This window comes from Chiroxiphia lanceolata, chromosome 4 (genome assembly GCF_009829145.1).
Source record: "Chiroxiphia lanceolata isolate bChiLan1 chromosome 4, bChiLan1.pri, whole genome shotgun sequence".
NCBI classification, from domain to species: domain Eukaryota; kingdom Metazoa; phylum Chordata; class Aves; order Passeriformes; family Pipridae; genus Chiroxiphia; species Chiroxiphia lanceolata.
The window spans coordinates 26,706,087-26,722,857 of record NC_045640.1 but is presented as its reverse complement, the minus strand read 5'-3'; the positions used below and the strand labels follow the sequence as shown (position 1 = coordinate 26,722,857).

The window sequence follows — 16,771 nt, the reverse complement described above, 5'->3', positions numbered from 1 at the left end:
AAACTGAATTATAAGTGACTCCTGTACTTCAGATGTGCCTTTCATGGAAATCACTTAGACTTTGTGTCCTTCTGTAAATGCACAAAATAAGAGAGTATATTCTGTAAAGGAATATATTTTTAAAAGTTTTTTTTTTTCTTTATCTGTGTAGTGAGAGTCTTTTTAAAGCAAAATAAGTTTGGTAATGTTTAACTTTTAAATGACTGTCACTTGAGGGGCTTTAAATTTGGTACTTGAAACGGTGTATTAACCACGCTGATGAAAGGGTGTAAAGTAATACCCTTATATATAAAGTGATATAGCTTCATGAATTGAAGAAATCTGTGGTGAAAAGATATTTTATTTCTGTTACAAGTTCTCAGTAGGAATTGATAGAAAGCATTGATTCCTTACAGATGATAAACACATTTTTTCCCAGATCTCATGGTTTGTTGTATGAACAAATTTTCCAAACATTTTTTTTCTGTTTATTCATAAATTTTTAAGTTGGAAGACAGTTTTTGGCAGGTTTCATTTGTTTGTTTTTCCTTCCTTTACCTATTGTATCTATCTTGCATTTGTTCACAAAGCATTTGTGGGTATTGCATTATGAACTAAAAAATTGAAGTTGATAATTTTAACATTTCATATGAAATAAGGGAACCAAGTCATTTATGATCCTCTAAAGTACTAACAGAGCAAAAATTTAATTATTCTGAAGCTAATAAAAGAATACAGATATGCTGTTGTTTTAGTTAAATAGATTACATTACACTAACAATGCACAGAGTTAATTAAATATGTAATTGTTATGGTTACTGTTTTGTTTAGTGAGAACTACGGTAATTGAAACAGATGTCTATGTAAACAGCATCGGCCCAGTTGACCCAATCAATATGGTAAGTTCTGATTATTGATAGAAAACATCACCTGAATGTTGCTATGGGTTAATATTATGAAATAATTTTAATCTCATTCAAATAAGTTTCTTTATTTCTTACTGTGTATACTTATGCAGTTGAATATGATTGTGGTTATTATAGAAACATGTTTCACCTCTCTATCTGAAGTAGTTGTAATTTTAAAAATGTATTTCTTCTTTTAAAAAAATGAGGCCCCGCAGAGTATGTTGTATGAGATCCTTGTTTTAGTTTGTGCTGAACATTTCCACTATGTTTGTGTATACCTGGATTGTCTCTGGGCCGGTATAATTTCATGGAGCTACTCTTTGGAGCTTAAGAAAAATCATGGTTGACAAAGCAGCTGCGAATAAAACTATTTTCATTGCAGTGATTTGTTGTTTGGGATTTTTTTCAAATTCATAGAAAGAAAAATTTGAAATTAACTGTTTTGTTGTCCTTTTTCCATTTAATCTTCTGCGTCCTCTTCCCTGTGGGTGTGTGCGTGTGGTGGGTATGTGTGTGGGGGGTGTGTGTGTGGTGGGTGGGTATGTGTACATGGCTGGTTTCTTCAGAAGTTAAGCAATGAATCCCATCTAGCTTCTGGTAGACCTGTTGAGATCTAATCTATGTATTTAGTACCAACACTGAAGTAACAGCACTTCTAAGGAGGTTGAGTGTGCGATAGTAAATCACTTAGATTGTACATTGTATGAAATGGTGGTGTTGGAGGCTTTAGAGAGGCCTTTTGGCATGACTTCTCCTGGGGACTGCTGCCCAGAACTAAGACAGGGATTCACCGTCAGGTGCATTTGAGCTCACTCCTCTCCTGCCTTTTTCCTTTACCTTCTCCCTACAGAATTGCTGACAGTATTGAATTTGCATGGCAGACAAGCGTTTTATTCAGAGGCTGGAGTATGACAGTGCAGGGATCTTCTGAGCATTTGATTAGAGCACTATAATTCTCAATTATTATTATGGGTCTTGTGATTTAGACCTATGTCATCATGCATGGGTGGGGAATAGATGGGAAGCCAGGCAGGAAATACCAGTGGTACTTAGATACTGTGGATAGAGATGCCAAAAGTAGATTATGCAGATCTGTGGCAAAGGATATTCATTCCAGCATAATGGTCTAATAAGCTTACGGTTGCCATTACCTGGGGCTGTGGCAGGGAAGTCCATGTCTCGGGCCAGGACTGTACATAATGAAATGCATAACAGAGCAGAAGAGTGATGGGTGGGGGAAATATTCCAATTTCCATGTCCAGTATAAGTGATGTCTTTGTTTTCGTCTGTCTACCTACTTCAGTGTTTCTCTTTTGTTTCTCTCTGTCCAATTCTTTTCTGAAGGAACTTACCATGGGAGCAAAATGTGAGGACAGGCTGTAAGGAGGATATAGCAAGTGGTAGAGGCTTCTTTTTCCAGTAACCAATTTAAGTCCTTCAGCCTGTGGAACTGAACATGACAAATGCTTACAGCTTCACTTTTTCAGTTTTCCAGTTTTAAAGAGCCAGCATGAGGCTGGCTTTGCAGGGTAGTCCTGTCCCATCTCCCATGCCCTTTTCTTGTCTCTGCAGCCCCTGTGAAATCTTCTAGCTATGGTTCAGATGTAGAAATTTAAAAACTGCTCTATGTTTTTTAAAAATGGACAGAGAACTACTTAGCAATTTAAATTACAGCCTTATACCACCATTTCCTTCATAAAAGGGCAATTGCTTTCACTGGGCTTGGACTGCAGGAACTTGGCTTGTATGAGCATCTAATATCAGTACAAAAATCAAACATTTGTAAAAATAAATAACACATATATATACAAAGATTTTGATTAAGGTTTCAAAAATGAGATGTTTTATTCTGGGAAACAACATTCTCATCAAAATAAATAATAAGAAATTTGACTCTCTAAACTATCTTTATGTGAGCTGTTGGTTTCATTAAGAAGGCACTTTTCCTGGAATCAATATTGTTTGAGATTGTTAACCATTGCAATCACTTAATGTGAGAACACATTATCTGTTGTTTCCCTTTGGATTATTCATTTGTCAGATACCTTAATTCACTCTGGCAAATGATGTCCTTTAACTATTAAGTTAGGATACAATATGGCATGATGTAGAGAGCTTTTTTTTTTCTGAAAATGATGCTAAACAGCATATCAAGGGAGTATGTTTGTCTGAAAGCCTCGGAGGACACATATTATGAGAGGAAACATTTATTTTTGAATTCAGTCTGTTTTCCTCTTGGTATTTGATAGACTTTCATAAATGGGATGTATGTATGATATTCATTAGAATTTGTTTTTGAAGGCTGTTGTATTTTGGCTTTTACTGTTTAGCAAAGATCTACACAACATTCTAGATGTTATATTCACCCCATTCTTAAGAGATGTTTTTCTACAGCTCGTGATCTCTTTGGGCATCTGCAACCTGCATGAAACCTTTTTAACAAGTGTCTGTATCAGTGGAGTTTTTAGGCTTCCAATACTAACTAAATCTGTCTTTTAGAGCTGACCTTTTAGAGCTATGCGTTATGCAACAATCATGTAAAATACAGCTAAGTGTATTTTTATGGCCAAAGTCTTGATCCTCAGTGGCTCTGCAGTGGTATAGGAAATTCTTAACAGAGTTTAGATATGCAATGGTTATTTAGAGCCTGTTTTTACTTTATGTTGAACACCTAATTTAAAAGCACTAGGCTTTTACTACCTTTCTCCTTTCAGACTAGGGCCAAATGAAAAGCAACCACTGTTTGCTGTAAAGTATCAGAGTCTGATATGTGGTCCCAATGTAAAAATGACTGTTGATCCATGGTGCCTGTTGGCCTCATTAGCTTTCCCTGTCCTGTATTCATCCCCAAACTGTATGTATTCATAAATATGCAGTTTTGTGGTACTAATGCCCCAGGGGGTCCAGAGAAGAACCATGCCAGCACCAGTTTGACAAGACCATTAAAGTGTGCTATTCAGGTGGCTGGGAGAGGCATGGTACCCCTCCAAGACATTTTTACTTTCCTTTAACTAAGGGAATACCCAATATTGTAATTTCCATTTGATCAAAACTCTTATGACAATAAAAGATTGCTACCCCAAATGAGAGAAATTTTTTGAGAAGGAATGAAGGAGCAGTTCCTTAAGTCAGAAGCAGTATTGCATCATTGTGTCAAAAATGAAGAGCAAAGTTTATACTTCCCCCGTATTTGATGTCTATTTATTCAAGTTTCATTTAGTAAATAGTTAGAAAGAGGTAGATAATTTCTATAGACATGCATAGACATTGTAACTGATAGTTAGACTAGAAACTAGCCAAAAGAAAATGCTCTACCCAACTGTCTATATCTACCTGTGTGTGTGTATACATATATATGTAGGTTTACAGAAAAAAAAAAATATTTTAAAATTCCTTTGCTTTTTAAAAGTGTTAGTCACAATTTAACAATTTGAAACATTCTGCTATCATTGCCATTTTAGTGTTTGAGGGCTACTATTTTTTATTTCCCTTGCTGTGGATGCAGATGATGCTCTCTATTCATTTTTTGTATTTGTTAATGGAATCCACTATTAGAAGGTGCAGACTGGAAATTCCAGGATTGATTTCTAGGACTGCAACTCACTAGAGCAATTCAGTTTCCTTGTTATTTTCCAACATTTCTGTCTCTTCTGGGGATCTTTTAGCTTTTATCACATGATCTTTGCTTATTATCCATTGAAGGCTGTGATCACAAGCTGAAGGCATACTTTGAAGCCCATCACTCATTTTTTTCACAAGAGAGCTAAACCACTGAGCAAATCAGATACAGAACACACAATGTGCTACTTTGGTGTGCAGACTGCATGGCCTGGACACTGCTAGGATACAATTTTTCCTGTCATATTGTACCATTTGTGACTTCATGTAGAATGTGGTGATGGGGAATTTTAGGTATCCTTTGGCTTCTAAATTTCATTTCATTCTCAGTTGCACTCACTAGCAGCAGATTTTTTGTTTTTATTTTTTGAAAGTATTCAAATATCAGTATCCTAGTACAGATTGCTCAACATTATTGCACTTGTGGAGGATACTTTGTGGCCAGGTGTGTCACTGCACTTTACTTATCACAGGACAAAGTACCAATGAGTCTTTGAATATTACCTGTTTCTTATTGTACAGTATCTTCTTTGGAATAAGTTAGAATATTTTTTCCCAACTTACTCTTTAATTTTAATTAGGAAATGTAGATTCCAATCATTTCGATGCCGATCAGCACCACAAGTGATCACGATTAATTGGCTTACTCAGATGAGTGTTTGAGATTGATGGACACTGTCCATTTACAGCAGCTGAGTGAATTGTCCTTCAGTGGGTTAGAGCATTGGTTTTTTTGTTATGGAATATATCAAATCCCATATTTCTGTTAACATTTCTTATGTTAACAGCTCTAGAAACTGAGTAATACATCACAAATACAATTTCGTGAATGTTCTCTTTTTTTTTTTTTTTTTTTTCCTGAAAAAAAGTAACTGTAAGTGATTAATCTGGTACTTGCAGTTTGGTTACCGCTATTGCAAGATAGCTCCAAGCTTGTCCTGTTCAGCTTCAGGAAACCTGGCCAAATATTCTGACCAAGTATTGGTTGTATTCTGCTCCTATTGCCTCAGCACAGCGGTTCCTGTGTCGCTCCCAATTTCTGTGAATATTTTGAAGGGAATGGGGAGAGGTGAGGGAAAAGGCAGTCATTGTATGACTGACAAATTTTGCAGTATTCTTCTGAAACCAAAGCAGAGAATAGACATCTTTTCAGCCCTCACTTTAAAGAGTATTCAGTACTTTTCCTGTTTTCAGCTGCAGTTTACCATTGTCCCATATTAAATATGACATCAGGACGGGTAGTGAAGGTTACACACGAGTCACCAGGAAAATCTGTGCTCTTTGCTGTGAAATATGGCCTCATTTCTGTGTGCCAGATAATAGCAGTGCTATTATGTAAGGCTGCAGTCTTTTTGTGCTATGGTTGATTCTTAGGTCTTATGTTAGGTAGTTCATGGTTTAGGAAATACTGGTTTCATAGGGCACCGTTGTACCACTTAAGCCACAGTTGAACATGGTTGTAGTAATAAAAATCATCATCATTATAGTAGTAGTATGTAGTAATAATAGTAATAGTCATAATAGTAACAACAACTACACTAATCACTAATCTATGTCATTGAGGACTGAAATCTAAAAATTTTCTATGATGTGATGGATCTTAGAACCAGAAGTAGAGTCTCAGTTTTAGTCTTGCAAATTCTGAATGTAAAAGGGTTTTATATTTATTTTTTAATCCGTCGCATGGAAGCTTTTGTTCAGACTCCCATTGTTAGGCTGATGTATTTCTGTAACCTTTCCAGTTGCCTCGTGGCTCTGCTTATACCATATAAGATGTTCTACAGAAAAAAAAATGCCACTGTTTTTCCTGGGTTACTTCTTGCTCAAGTTCTTCCTTTGTCTCCTCTTTCACTGTCTCGCATATAAACAGTTCCCTTTCATTTTCAAGGCACTTCAAAGCTTTAGCCATTTTTATTTGTTTTTTTCCTCAAGAGGCCATTTAGTATCTCAGATCTCTCTTGTCTCTGCTCCCATACCTTCAACTTTTCGTACCAGTTTCTCCCAAGCTGCCCTTCATGCTTGAAAGAAACTTTCCATAAATGTCTGCAAAGCCATTTAATTGTTTCCCATTATGTGTCTGTTTAAACTTACTTTTCTTCCCCTTTTTTTTTTATTTTCTGTGAAGGTTACAAAATATCACAAAGACTTAAGCTTGTGTTGTGCCAAAATCACTATCTGACTTTCCAAATGTTGTCTTTTATGTTAAATTCAAACCTCCTTGCTCCTTGCAGAGGTTATATATCCTGTATAAGGAGTATTGAGTGCCTCCACAGTTCAGTTGTGATCTGAGATGATCTAAACCAAGAGTGGTGTTAAGGTATGTATCATCACATAGCACTTCACTGAGAAGGCACAGATATTGACTAGTGCTAATGCTAATCCAAACAGCACCCAACTCCTCCTTTTCAACCCAAAACTGCACAGACTACTTGGCTGTTCTGTTGTACAGTTTATTGTTACTTCCTATATCCTCTCCAAATACTTACTGTCTTCTGCTGTGTTGTCTCCCTTGTGTCTGCAGCTGAGACAAACTGCATTTAGTTCTTTATCTTGTACCTCTTATCTCTCTGTCAACTAGAAGAAGAATATTTTGAAGAACATGACACACCCGTTCTTTGTTATTAATTCCTTATCTGTCTGTCTATAGGGAAATATGTCGTGCTGTGTTCCAACTGTGGAAATAATTTTGCTGACCTAGATTTGAATTGGATTTTGGGGAAAAAAGCAGGCAATGTGCTTGGATTGTTGCAATCGTAACAGCTTATTGTAATAGAGGCTGACTTTGGCAATGGCTCTTACCACAGAGGCTTTCATGGCCGCCTGAGCTACTGTGCACCAGAGGAAAGATGCTGTTATTCACTGACCCCTACAAGGGTTGGTGTCAGGATCTGTGCTGACACTACAAAACCTCATTCTCTGTTAAAAGCCAGGCAGCTACAGCAGGATTTTTCATCTCACAATGTGTATTATAGGAATTTCATTTTACTGGTAGAGGAGCAGTCTGGATGCCTTTTCCTGCAGCAGCACCTTCAAGCTCTTTACCAAGGAAGCAGATCTGTCCCTGGAAAGAGTGTTGTCTTACTTCATTGGTCATAGGGGTGACAGCACTGACAAAAGAGCTATTAAGAAATGAAATATGCTTTCTCTAGTAAGTGAATGCAACTTCACCGCCTGTTGATCTTGGCCTTCATTTTATTCTGTTGTTGCATGATTTTAAATTTCATCAAGTCTTATACATCTGGATGCTTATTTTGACCACTCTGGAGAATGCAAATTTAAAACAGTTCTTTGACTGTTTTGAAGTTTTTCATTCACCAGCATATAGTAAGTGCTGCTGGAGATTTTGCCTTTTTGAATAACAGTAATGTCTCTGTTGTAGAGAGTGATCCCCACAATATGTTATACTCTTACAGCCAATAAATAAATAGAGGCTCTTAGGAAGTTCTTGACATATATCTGTGCTCTTATATATTCAGTGTAGCAGATGATTGATATTTGGAGCAGATTACTGCCTCATCAACCAGACAGCCAAAATAATAGGCTTACTGTATTTCATGTAGGATCATGTATCTTACAGGAGTTGGAGAGCAGAAGCCAAACCCAGGTAAGTCTGTTTGCCATCAGTGTTGGGATTTTGAACCATGGCAGGAAAACCATGTAAATTAAAGGCAAGACAAAACCAAACAGTAACTGTGCTTTGAAAACTGTTGCACCATACTGAATGGTGAAGTATTGTGTTTGAAACTTTATAGTTAATTTATGAAGGGAAACTGTAGAAAGCTGTGTATGCTTGAGTAATGTACAGCTTTGTTGTTAAAGTTGCTTGTGAGTCCAATTTTAACTATTTGGGTCTCTCTAATTACAGGAAGTTAGATATAGCTGTTGAATTTTGAAAGTACAGTTAATGGAGCTGGTAAATCACTATTGACAACCTCAAAGCCAAACCCTTAATCCATACCAGTATTCACTCCCGGGTTTTTAATATATTTAATATATATTTAATATATTTTTAATATATTTAATATATTTTTGTGGGTTTTTGCTTTGTTTTGTTCTGAGTTCTCTTCTCTGGTTCTTTCTGTAGTTTAATGTTTGATTATGAGAATCAGTGCCTGAAAAATTCAATTTTCAATTGAAAAGCAAACAAAAACTTTTTTGTATAATTTTTACCAAGAGAATGTATATAGATTATGTATATAACTTATCTACTTCCTCTCCTTATGCTTTCTTCAAATGGCCAAAATCTAAGCTGATGAAATAAAAGGGTAGATTTTTCTGAAGTGCTTTAGTTACTTTTCTAGCTACTCTTTTCATTATTGGCAAGATTTTAATTATAGTTTCTAATCCACAAAGCATTTAAATTAATCTTGCCTTTTATTTGTATTGTTTGCATCTGTCACTTTGCATATTCAAAATAAGGACTAGATAAGAACAGATGCCAAATTATGATGTGAAGAGTGGTAGATTTTTTTTCTGTATCATGACTATGTAAGTCTTGCTGTACTCACCTTCTGTAGATATGATTTTCCATATTTCCACTTACCCTGTGCATATGTTCTCATAGCATCCTCCATTGTGATTGTCTGCACAGTCATGACAATCTGACTGATTAAAAGACTCTGGAAGCAGATGTTGTGCACTTCTGTTCACTGCATTTCCTGCAGCCCTCCCCTCTTCTGTGGCTGCAATATCATTAATGCAATATTACAGTTACATGTCAGAATCATTGTGATTTGTTAGATCTGTTAAATCTATTAAATCTTGCCCTGAGATCACTAAGTTCATATTGCTCTAGTGAGCAAACTAAAATGGTTTACCAAACCAAGAAATTTTACTTTTGCTTTGGTCTCAGCTGTGGGGATCAAGTTCTGAAAGCATTGTTGACCCTGAAGCAGATAAAAAAAATCTCTTTAAAGTAACGCACCAGCAAGAGTAGCCACATTTTGTAAATTTTTTAAGGGTAGTTATATATCAAAGATAGGTTAAGTATTTTAATAAATTACTTAAAAGCCCCTTATTGATGTCCAGAGATGTTTGGGTGAGGGAAAAGGTAAAGGTTGCAAGTATTTATTGACAGCACACTGGTAAGATGAAGATAAGTTTGCTAATGCTCGTTGCTTTATTTGGTGCTTCTCCTGGCATGTGGTTACCAGTTCTGTCTATGAATTTCTTTGTTGTTAAAATCTCTTAATCAGCATACTAAACTGTGGCTTTGATATTAAATCACATCTCCTATTGTTGAAACATATGGGTTGGTAGAATTCTTTAGTTTCCCCTTCTTCATTTTTTGTCTTAAAAATTCTCTGCCTCATTGGCATTGAATTTCAGTTTAAGAAATTAGAATACTGAACAGAGTAATAAAATAATTGACTAAAGTGAAGTCATGTCACATTTGGTAATTGAACTGTGTTGAGGGGCTCCATATGAAACAGATTCCTGAATTAGCATGTGGCATTACAGAAAACTGGAGGTGTCCTTCATCTAAAATTTTGAGTCTGGAAGAAAAGGTGGGGTGGATTTCTGAGAAAAGATGAAATGACAGAGGTATGTATTTATTAATTTTTCATCAAAATTCACTGGTAATGAACTGTATTGAAGATCTGTGGTTTGCAACACAACTTTTCAGTTGTGAGTTTGGTTTTGGACTCTTTTTTCTTTGTGTGTTTAGCACCACAAAACTAGGCTACCTTTTCCTGTTCTTAAACAAAATGTGACGCAGTTAACATAATCCAGCCAACAATAGCTACTTGTTACTTGACTTCTCCATAGTTTTTTATTGTGGAATATCAAATCAGTTGTGGGACTGTCAGGCAAAATATCCAAGAAAATTTTTTCCTGCATTGTTAGATTTTTCCCATCCTTATAGATATTATGTTGGAATTTGTGTGATGCGGTTTGTACTGATAAAAAAAATCATTTTAGATGGTATCTGCCTTCTTTTCTTTCACAGCTTTCCAGTAAAAAAAGTAAAATAGTCCACTGACCTGTGGATTACAGTCTGACTGTAATTGGACTGTGCATGACAATGAAACATGTCAAGGATTCCATTTATTCCCCTACAGCAGCTGCTCCTACTTTGTTTGAAGTAATTGCTTTTATTTATTAAATGACTTTCACTCAGACTATGAACCTGTTTGTCAATAGTCACAGTTTGTTCACTGCCTGGCCCTTTCTTTAATGGTAATCTCTGATTAGTCACTCTGTTCCCAGCCTTTGGAGTTTGTTATGATCTTTTATAGAGGAAAGAGATGGAGTTATCTGTAAATAATTAGACAGGTGGGCACTTTATGCCAGCTGTGCAAAAAAGGTTTTCAGCATACTAATCAAATGCCAAACATGAGCTAATGTGTGCCATTGTTCTTGAACCCTGTGAGGCTGAATATGAAGAAGGATGCATTTTGCTATGGCTGTAACTAATAGAGCCATAGACTGATTCCATTTTTTCTGCATGGTTACTTTATCATTAGTTTAATTTGAAAGAGAGAATCAGTAAACCAATTTTTATGGTGACATGGTGTCGTTAAATGGTGAGTTTTATGAAAGACTAAGAGAAGTAGTAATAAGATTGTTAATTTTAAATTTTGTAAGAAAACAAAGAAAACAAAGTAGTTAGTTAGAAAGATTTGTTGAAATGAAAGAATATTGTATAAATCTGGTTGTTTTTGTGATTGCTTACACAGTTTTTATAAAAAGATAGGGCTTTTATTCATCTCATTTTAGAAACAAAGTACTCCCAGAAAAGACAGTATTGAGATTTTTCTACATAATTTTCAACAAATTTTAGGGAACCAAATTTCCCCTTCTTATAAGGAAATATGAAATATTTTTCAGGAGACGCAAATTTAAGGGAATTCAGTGTATGAATCCATAAAATTTGAAAATATCAGGCCCATTTCAAAAGTGGATTTTCAGAAAGAATCTATCTTTCTTAATAATTCTTCTAGCCTCATTTCCCTTCCAGGTTATTGTACTCTATACTGTCACAGTGACGTGCTGCCAGACTCTTAGTTTGACCATCCTTTATGTCTTTGCCTGTGCTTGGTAACTACTTGGGGGCCTCTCCTGCAGGGAAAAATGTGTTTGGAAAAGAGGCTAATAAACATGAGTCCCATTTTCATGTTTTGCCCCTCTACAGTATGAGTACTTGTATGTGCTTGGACAGGATGCTAAAGCTCCCTTGAGTGAAAAATAGTATAGATGTAATGGGTTAAAAAGGTGATCTCGTGTGAGGTGCATTGTGTGAAGAATATATGCCACCTCAGGATATATTATGGACCCTCAAAGACAGAGAGGCACAGGCCAAACAGATATGCTGAAGAAGTAGATAGTATAGGCCACCAAGGCAGATGTTAGAAGTGAAATATTTCTTGGGAGAAATCAGAGAGCACTGTTTCTGGGTTCCTGCTGAAGAGTGGAGTGAACTGCTGCTGCCACCCACCGTGAGGCTGCACGTCCACATCTTTCAGATGGGGTGAGTAATAGGATTATGTCTGACTCCAGATGGAGAAGGAGATGTCTCGTTGCAGAAGTGTGAACTTATGAATTGAGGACAACTTTCTTCAGATATGTTGCAAGAGGCTAGGACTTGGACATCTTGTTATACATTCAGCAAGACACTTGGAAACAAGTAGTAGCTAATTTTATGATATTAAACTATTGGTTATTAGATTATTTTTGAACAGTTGTATCAAGAAGACTAAAAGTTTGTTGTTGTTTCATTTTTTTTCCAAAAGTTTTCTAAACAACTCCTCTAGTACATGGCATTCTGGTTTCGACTGGAATAGAGTTAATTTTTTTCTTAGTAGCTGGTGCAATGCTGTGTTTTGGATTTAATAGGATAAAAACTTGCACATTTAATACTGAAATGTAAAAGAATAAAAGCATCTGGGTGTGCTGATGCTATTCCTTTGTTTTGTGTGTTCAAAATAATCTGTTAGCTCTCTTCCTTTTCTATCTGAATTTATTAGAATGGTTGGTATTCTATAACAACCTGTGTTTTCTTGCTCTGGGCAGATTTGACTAATGACACTTTGATAATTTTCTTTTTCTCAAACAAGGCACTGCTACTGTGAAGAAGCTGCTTAGAGTAGCACCTTCAAACTCAGTCTTCACTTTTCATACATTTGGTTGTGTCTGTTGATTTCACTCATTGACTTCTTTTGTTTCTCCTATTTGCACTGTAAAGGCAACACATAAATCTTTGTTCATTCTGTTCCATTTAAGCGCATTAAAACACTTCTCTGGTTCACTGCCTTGGGCTCTCCTTTGTACTACAGCAAGGCAAGTTTTCTTTCCCATTGTAACCACTACAGATGAGCACAGAAAGCTGAATTTTAAAGTTGAACAGGTCCAGGGTTTTCACAGGTGTTTTGAATGCTGTTTACAGAAATAGGAAAAAAAAAAATCAAGGACTTGTTTTGACCCACAGAATCTTCCCCTGATGGCAGTGACTGTCAAGAAATATGCAGAGTTTGAGAGTGAAGTCACCTCTAAAATGCATTTTTGATTAGTACTTTCGTTCTCTCTGTCCCTCCACTTTTTGCCTCATACATTAGTTATTCATAACCTTTGAAACTCACTCAGTTACCACAGCACAGGTGGTAATTCATCTACTACACATCACAGAGGGAGAGCAAGCCCCCTCTAGCGTATACCTGTTATTCTCCCATCTGAAAAGGCAGGAAAATTAAGAGAGATTAAGGTAGTCCTGGAATATCTGCCTTTGCACTTCTTGAAGACTAGCTGCCAAATTTCACAAACTTTCCTGGGACATGGGTGGTATCAGTTTCAGAAATTAGTAAGGAGTCTGTAACTCGTACAGTTGGCTGCTGTGATTGTTTAAAAGTAAAATGGGCATAAAACCCCACTCCAACTAATAAAGCCATCTGCTTTTATTTAAAAACAGAATTGTCTGACTGCACTATGCATTTTTATTGACCAAGTAAACCGGTAGTGACTCTTTTGGCTCAAGCAAAAGTGTGAACACTGTCTCTTCCTCCCACTCCCCTGTCCAGTCATCCCATAACTGAGAGGTGAACAACCAACACCAAGTCTCTAAGTTTGGTCTCCAGCTCTTTTTCCCTGCAGGGGAGCTGCTGAGTTGCTCATTGAAGACCTCATGGGGCAGCTGTGCAGGAAAGGTCACATCTACCATCAAGTAGAGAGACTGTTGCCCTTGAGGTTAGAGTCATGGTCTAGAGCTGAGACAAATACAACAGAGAGCTGCTGCTTTACCCCTGTGTTTGAAGTGCAGAAACAACTGGCTGGATTCTTTGAAATAAATTTTTTTTTTTGCATCTGTAATGTTTATCTCAAGTTTTGCTGTGTCAAGAATTATTTTATTAAAAGGCTATGGGGTTTCCTTTAATTAATTAATTTATTTATTTATTGCCTTTCTTTTCTGGCCATAAGTCAGCTGAGGAATTTAGTTTTCTATTAAAAAGGAGTTTTCTTGAGTCTTTAATAAGTAAAGTGGAACTTCTTTAGGGAAATTTCCTTCCTGATTATGATTATATATACTTTTGTGTGTATGTTAGTAGATATACGAGGCAGATGGTAGAAGATAGTTCTGCAAACTGTGATGTTTGCTTCCCACATATTCATGAATTCTTGAAGGATCTTAAATTACATGTTGTAAAGTTTGGGGGAAAATACAGAAAGCTTGTTTGGTTTGCTTCTCCAGAGATGTCGAATCGCTGTCTTAACAAATATAGTCTAGCCCTGAAGTAGCAAGGTTGCCCTTACATTTCTGTCCAGGACCCCTGGAGGTGATTGCATTGTGCGGGAACCTTCACATTACAGTAACCTCCTGTCACGTATCTTCTTCCTTAAGAAATCAATGTGTGTCAGGGGGAGGAGGTAGGGACAGAAGGCTGTGTTCATCTTTTGTCAACCTGTAGTTTCTCGGTCTGGTTTTACAGCCTGCTGTGTGCAAATCATAATACAAAAGAGAATAGAGAAACTGGCTTCAGATTTATATATGAAATATAAATAGTTGGCTTGCAGACTTTGATAAACATATACATAGATATGGTTGTTTCTCTGTTTTTAGGAATACACTATAGATATAATTTTTGCCCAGACTTGGTATGACAGTCGTCTAAAATTTAACAGCTCAATGAAGGTGCTTATGCTTAATAGCAATATGGTTGGAAAAATTTGGATTCCAGACACTTTCTTCAGGAACTCAAGGAAATCTGATGCTCACTGGATTACAACTCCAAATCGTTTGCTTCGAATCTGGAGTGATGGAAGAGTATTATACACTCTAAGGTGGGTTTTTATTGTCTGGGTAGAAAAAAACCAAGAAACCTGTTATGACCAGGAATTGAAAATAATGAATATGAATCAAATTCCTGGCATCTCTTTTGTTATGGACCGGAATTTCACAATGAAAAACATGACATTTATAGTATTTAGATATATTGCCTAGATAATTGGGTAAAGGCAATTGAAGGAGATAGCAAATTTTGATCTCACTCAAGTACAGGCAGGATTTTAAGAAAGATGTTATATAACATATAGCTCTATGGTGGTCTGTCACTAATATATTGTGGATAAATTGTAAATTGTTTTGCAGAATTTCTGTTCTAAATAGAATTTTAGGGTCATCTCTCAGTCTAATTTTTTAAATATGCCTAAAAAATCTTGCAATAAATCAGGAACTGATCAAGAAGCAGTCCATTCAGAGGATGCCATAAATGTGATTCTGCTCTTAAGAGTTTATTCATTTATTTATTTAAACAAAGAGTGGCATCATTTAATTACTTTCTTCTCAATCATTTGTGCTGTGTTCATATGCAGGCTAGTTGTGTTGTATGATCAATTTATAAAAGTCTTCTCTATCAGATGTAAGAAGAATTAGAATGTTTTAAAAGGATTCTCTTCGATGATTTTTTTTTTTGTGGTATGATTCATTTGGGGACATACAGGTATCTCTGAAGGGCACTTTTTAAATGGTTTATTAAGCTGATGTTTATAAAAGTCTCTAGAGAGCCTCTTCTGTTGACATGCTATGTTTTTTACCTTTTTCTAGCTGGCATTTTTAGAGTCATACTTGGACTTTATCCTTCCATTGTCTATTCAGTTTCAGTGTACAGTTTCTTCTAAAGAGGTTCAAAGTCACACAAAACAATAAATAAATGCAAGCAAAAAAGTCCTGTGAGCCCTCACAGAGCACTAGGTTAGAATCACTGTGTTAGGGTATGAGCTATAAAGCACAATGAGCTCGTGACAAAACAACTGAACAGGTTTTCACCCAGCACTGCAATGTGCAAACATCTGTATAGGTGAGGATATGTCCTGAATTTTGCCTAAGGCAGAACAACACTGAGAGGTTCATATGTTGCTTATTGAAGGAACTTTAACATGATCTGACAGTGCTCCAGGTTTGTGGGTGTCCCTTTTTTTCCTCATTGGTAATTCAGAGAGCAGACGTGGTGAATCTGTTAATCAGCCTTACTGACTCTCCTCTGAGGGTAGCCCTTAGTCTGTCCATTGCACCCATCAATGATTCCATATTTAGTTTTATTGCTTTTAATAGAAGGCTGGGCTTGTTTTCTTTTTGTTTGAGTGTTTGACTATCCAAAGGTTGAAAATGGAAAACAAAGGCAATAAATGCATATATCATAGCTGGCAAATTTGAAAAGCGTCTTCGGAACAATGCAAGTATTTTGCTTAGAAATGTAAGGGACACTTTTTCTTCCTCTCTCCCCGCCCAGTGTATGCTAAGAAATACATTTTCCCCTATAAACCTCTTTTGGTCAGGTCCTAGTGGCACTTTCTGTAGAATTTGTTCAGAGACTTTCAAAGATTTCTGGCAGCATGTCACAGAATCTTCCTTTTCCCATCCCTTCTTATCTAGTATGTAAGCATTATGTTAATTTTTAAAGTTCATTTTAGAAGATATTCTGAATTTCTACATAGTCTTACCAACAAAGAAGGAGGTATTTTAAATGCAAAGAAGTCAGTTTGGAGTCTAGCACCTTACTTCAGCTTCCTAGTGAAAGGTAGCAGAGCTGGGTTTTGCATTGGTTGTTTGGAAGTCCTGCAGAAATCTGTGATAGTATTTTCAAAAGCAACAAGTGATTCAGTTGACACAATCATGAGTCCTAAACCACCTCTAAAATGTTTATAAGTTGTGAATGAATGCCTTAGACATTAAATGAGTAGAAACATCAAGTCTGCTCTTTCCTGTCCATACTACTGTCTTCACCAGAGCTGCTTCCATGAGTATAGAGCAAGCTCAAGAGTGTCCCCACCTTTTT

At 36.3% G+C, this 16,771-nt stretch overlaps 1 protein-coding gene across 8 annotated transcripts in view; it reads left to right on the top strand.

The window, feature by feature from the left end:
• Nucleotides 1-16,771, top strand: part of GABRG1 (gamma-aminobutyric acid type A receptor subunit gamma1) — a 61,263-nt gene that overhangs the window by 24,732 nt on the left and 19,760 nt on the right. For 6 of the 8 annotated variants that reach the window (XM_032686239.1, XM_032686242.1, XM_032686241.1 and 3 more), the window contains exons 3-4: nucleotides 811-878; nucleotides 14,557-14,777. In XM_032686239.1, coding sequence (XP_032542130.1) covers nucleotides 811-878; nucleotides 14,557-14,777 — 289 coding nt within the window. Of the gene's footprint in view, nucleotides 1-810; nucleotides 879-9,965; nucleotides 10,050-13,454; nucleotides 13,686-14,556; nucleotides 14,778-16,771 lie in introns of those variants that run through there. The other 2 variants (XM_032686244.1, XM_032686246.1) reach the window with 2 other exon arrangements.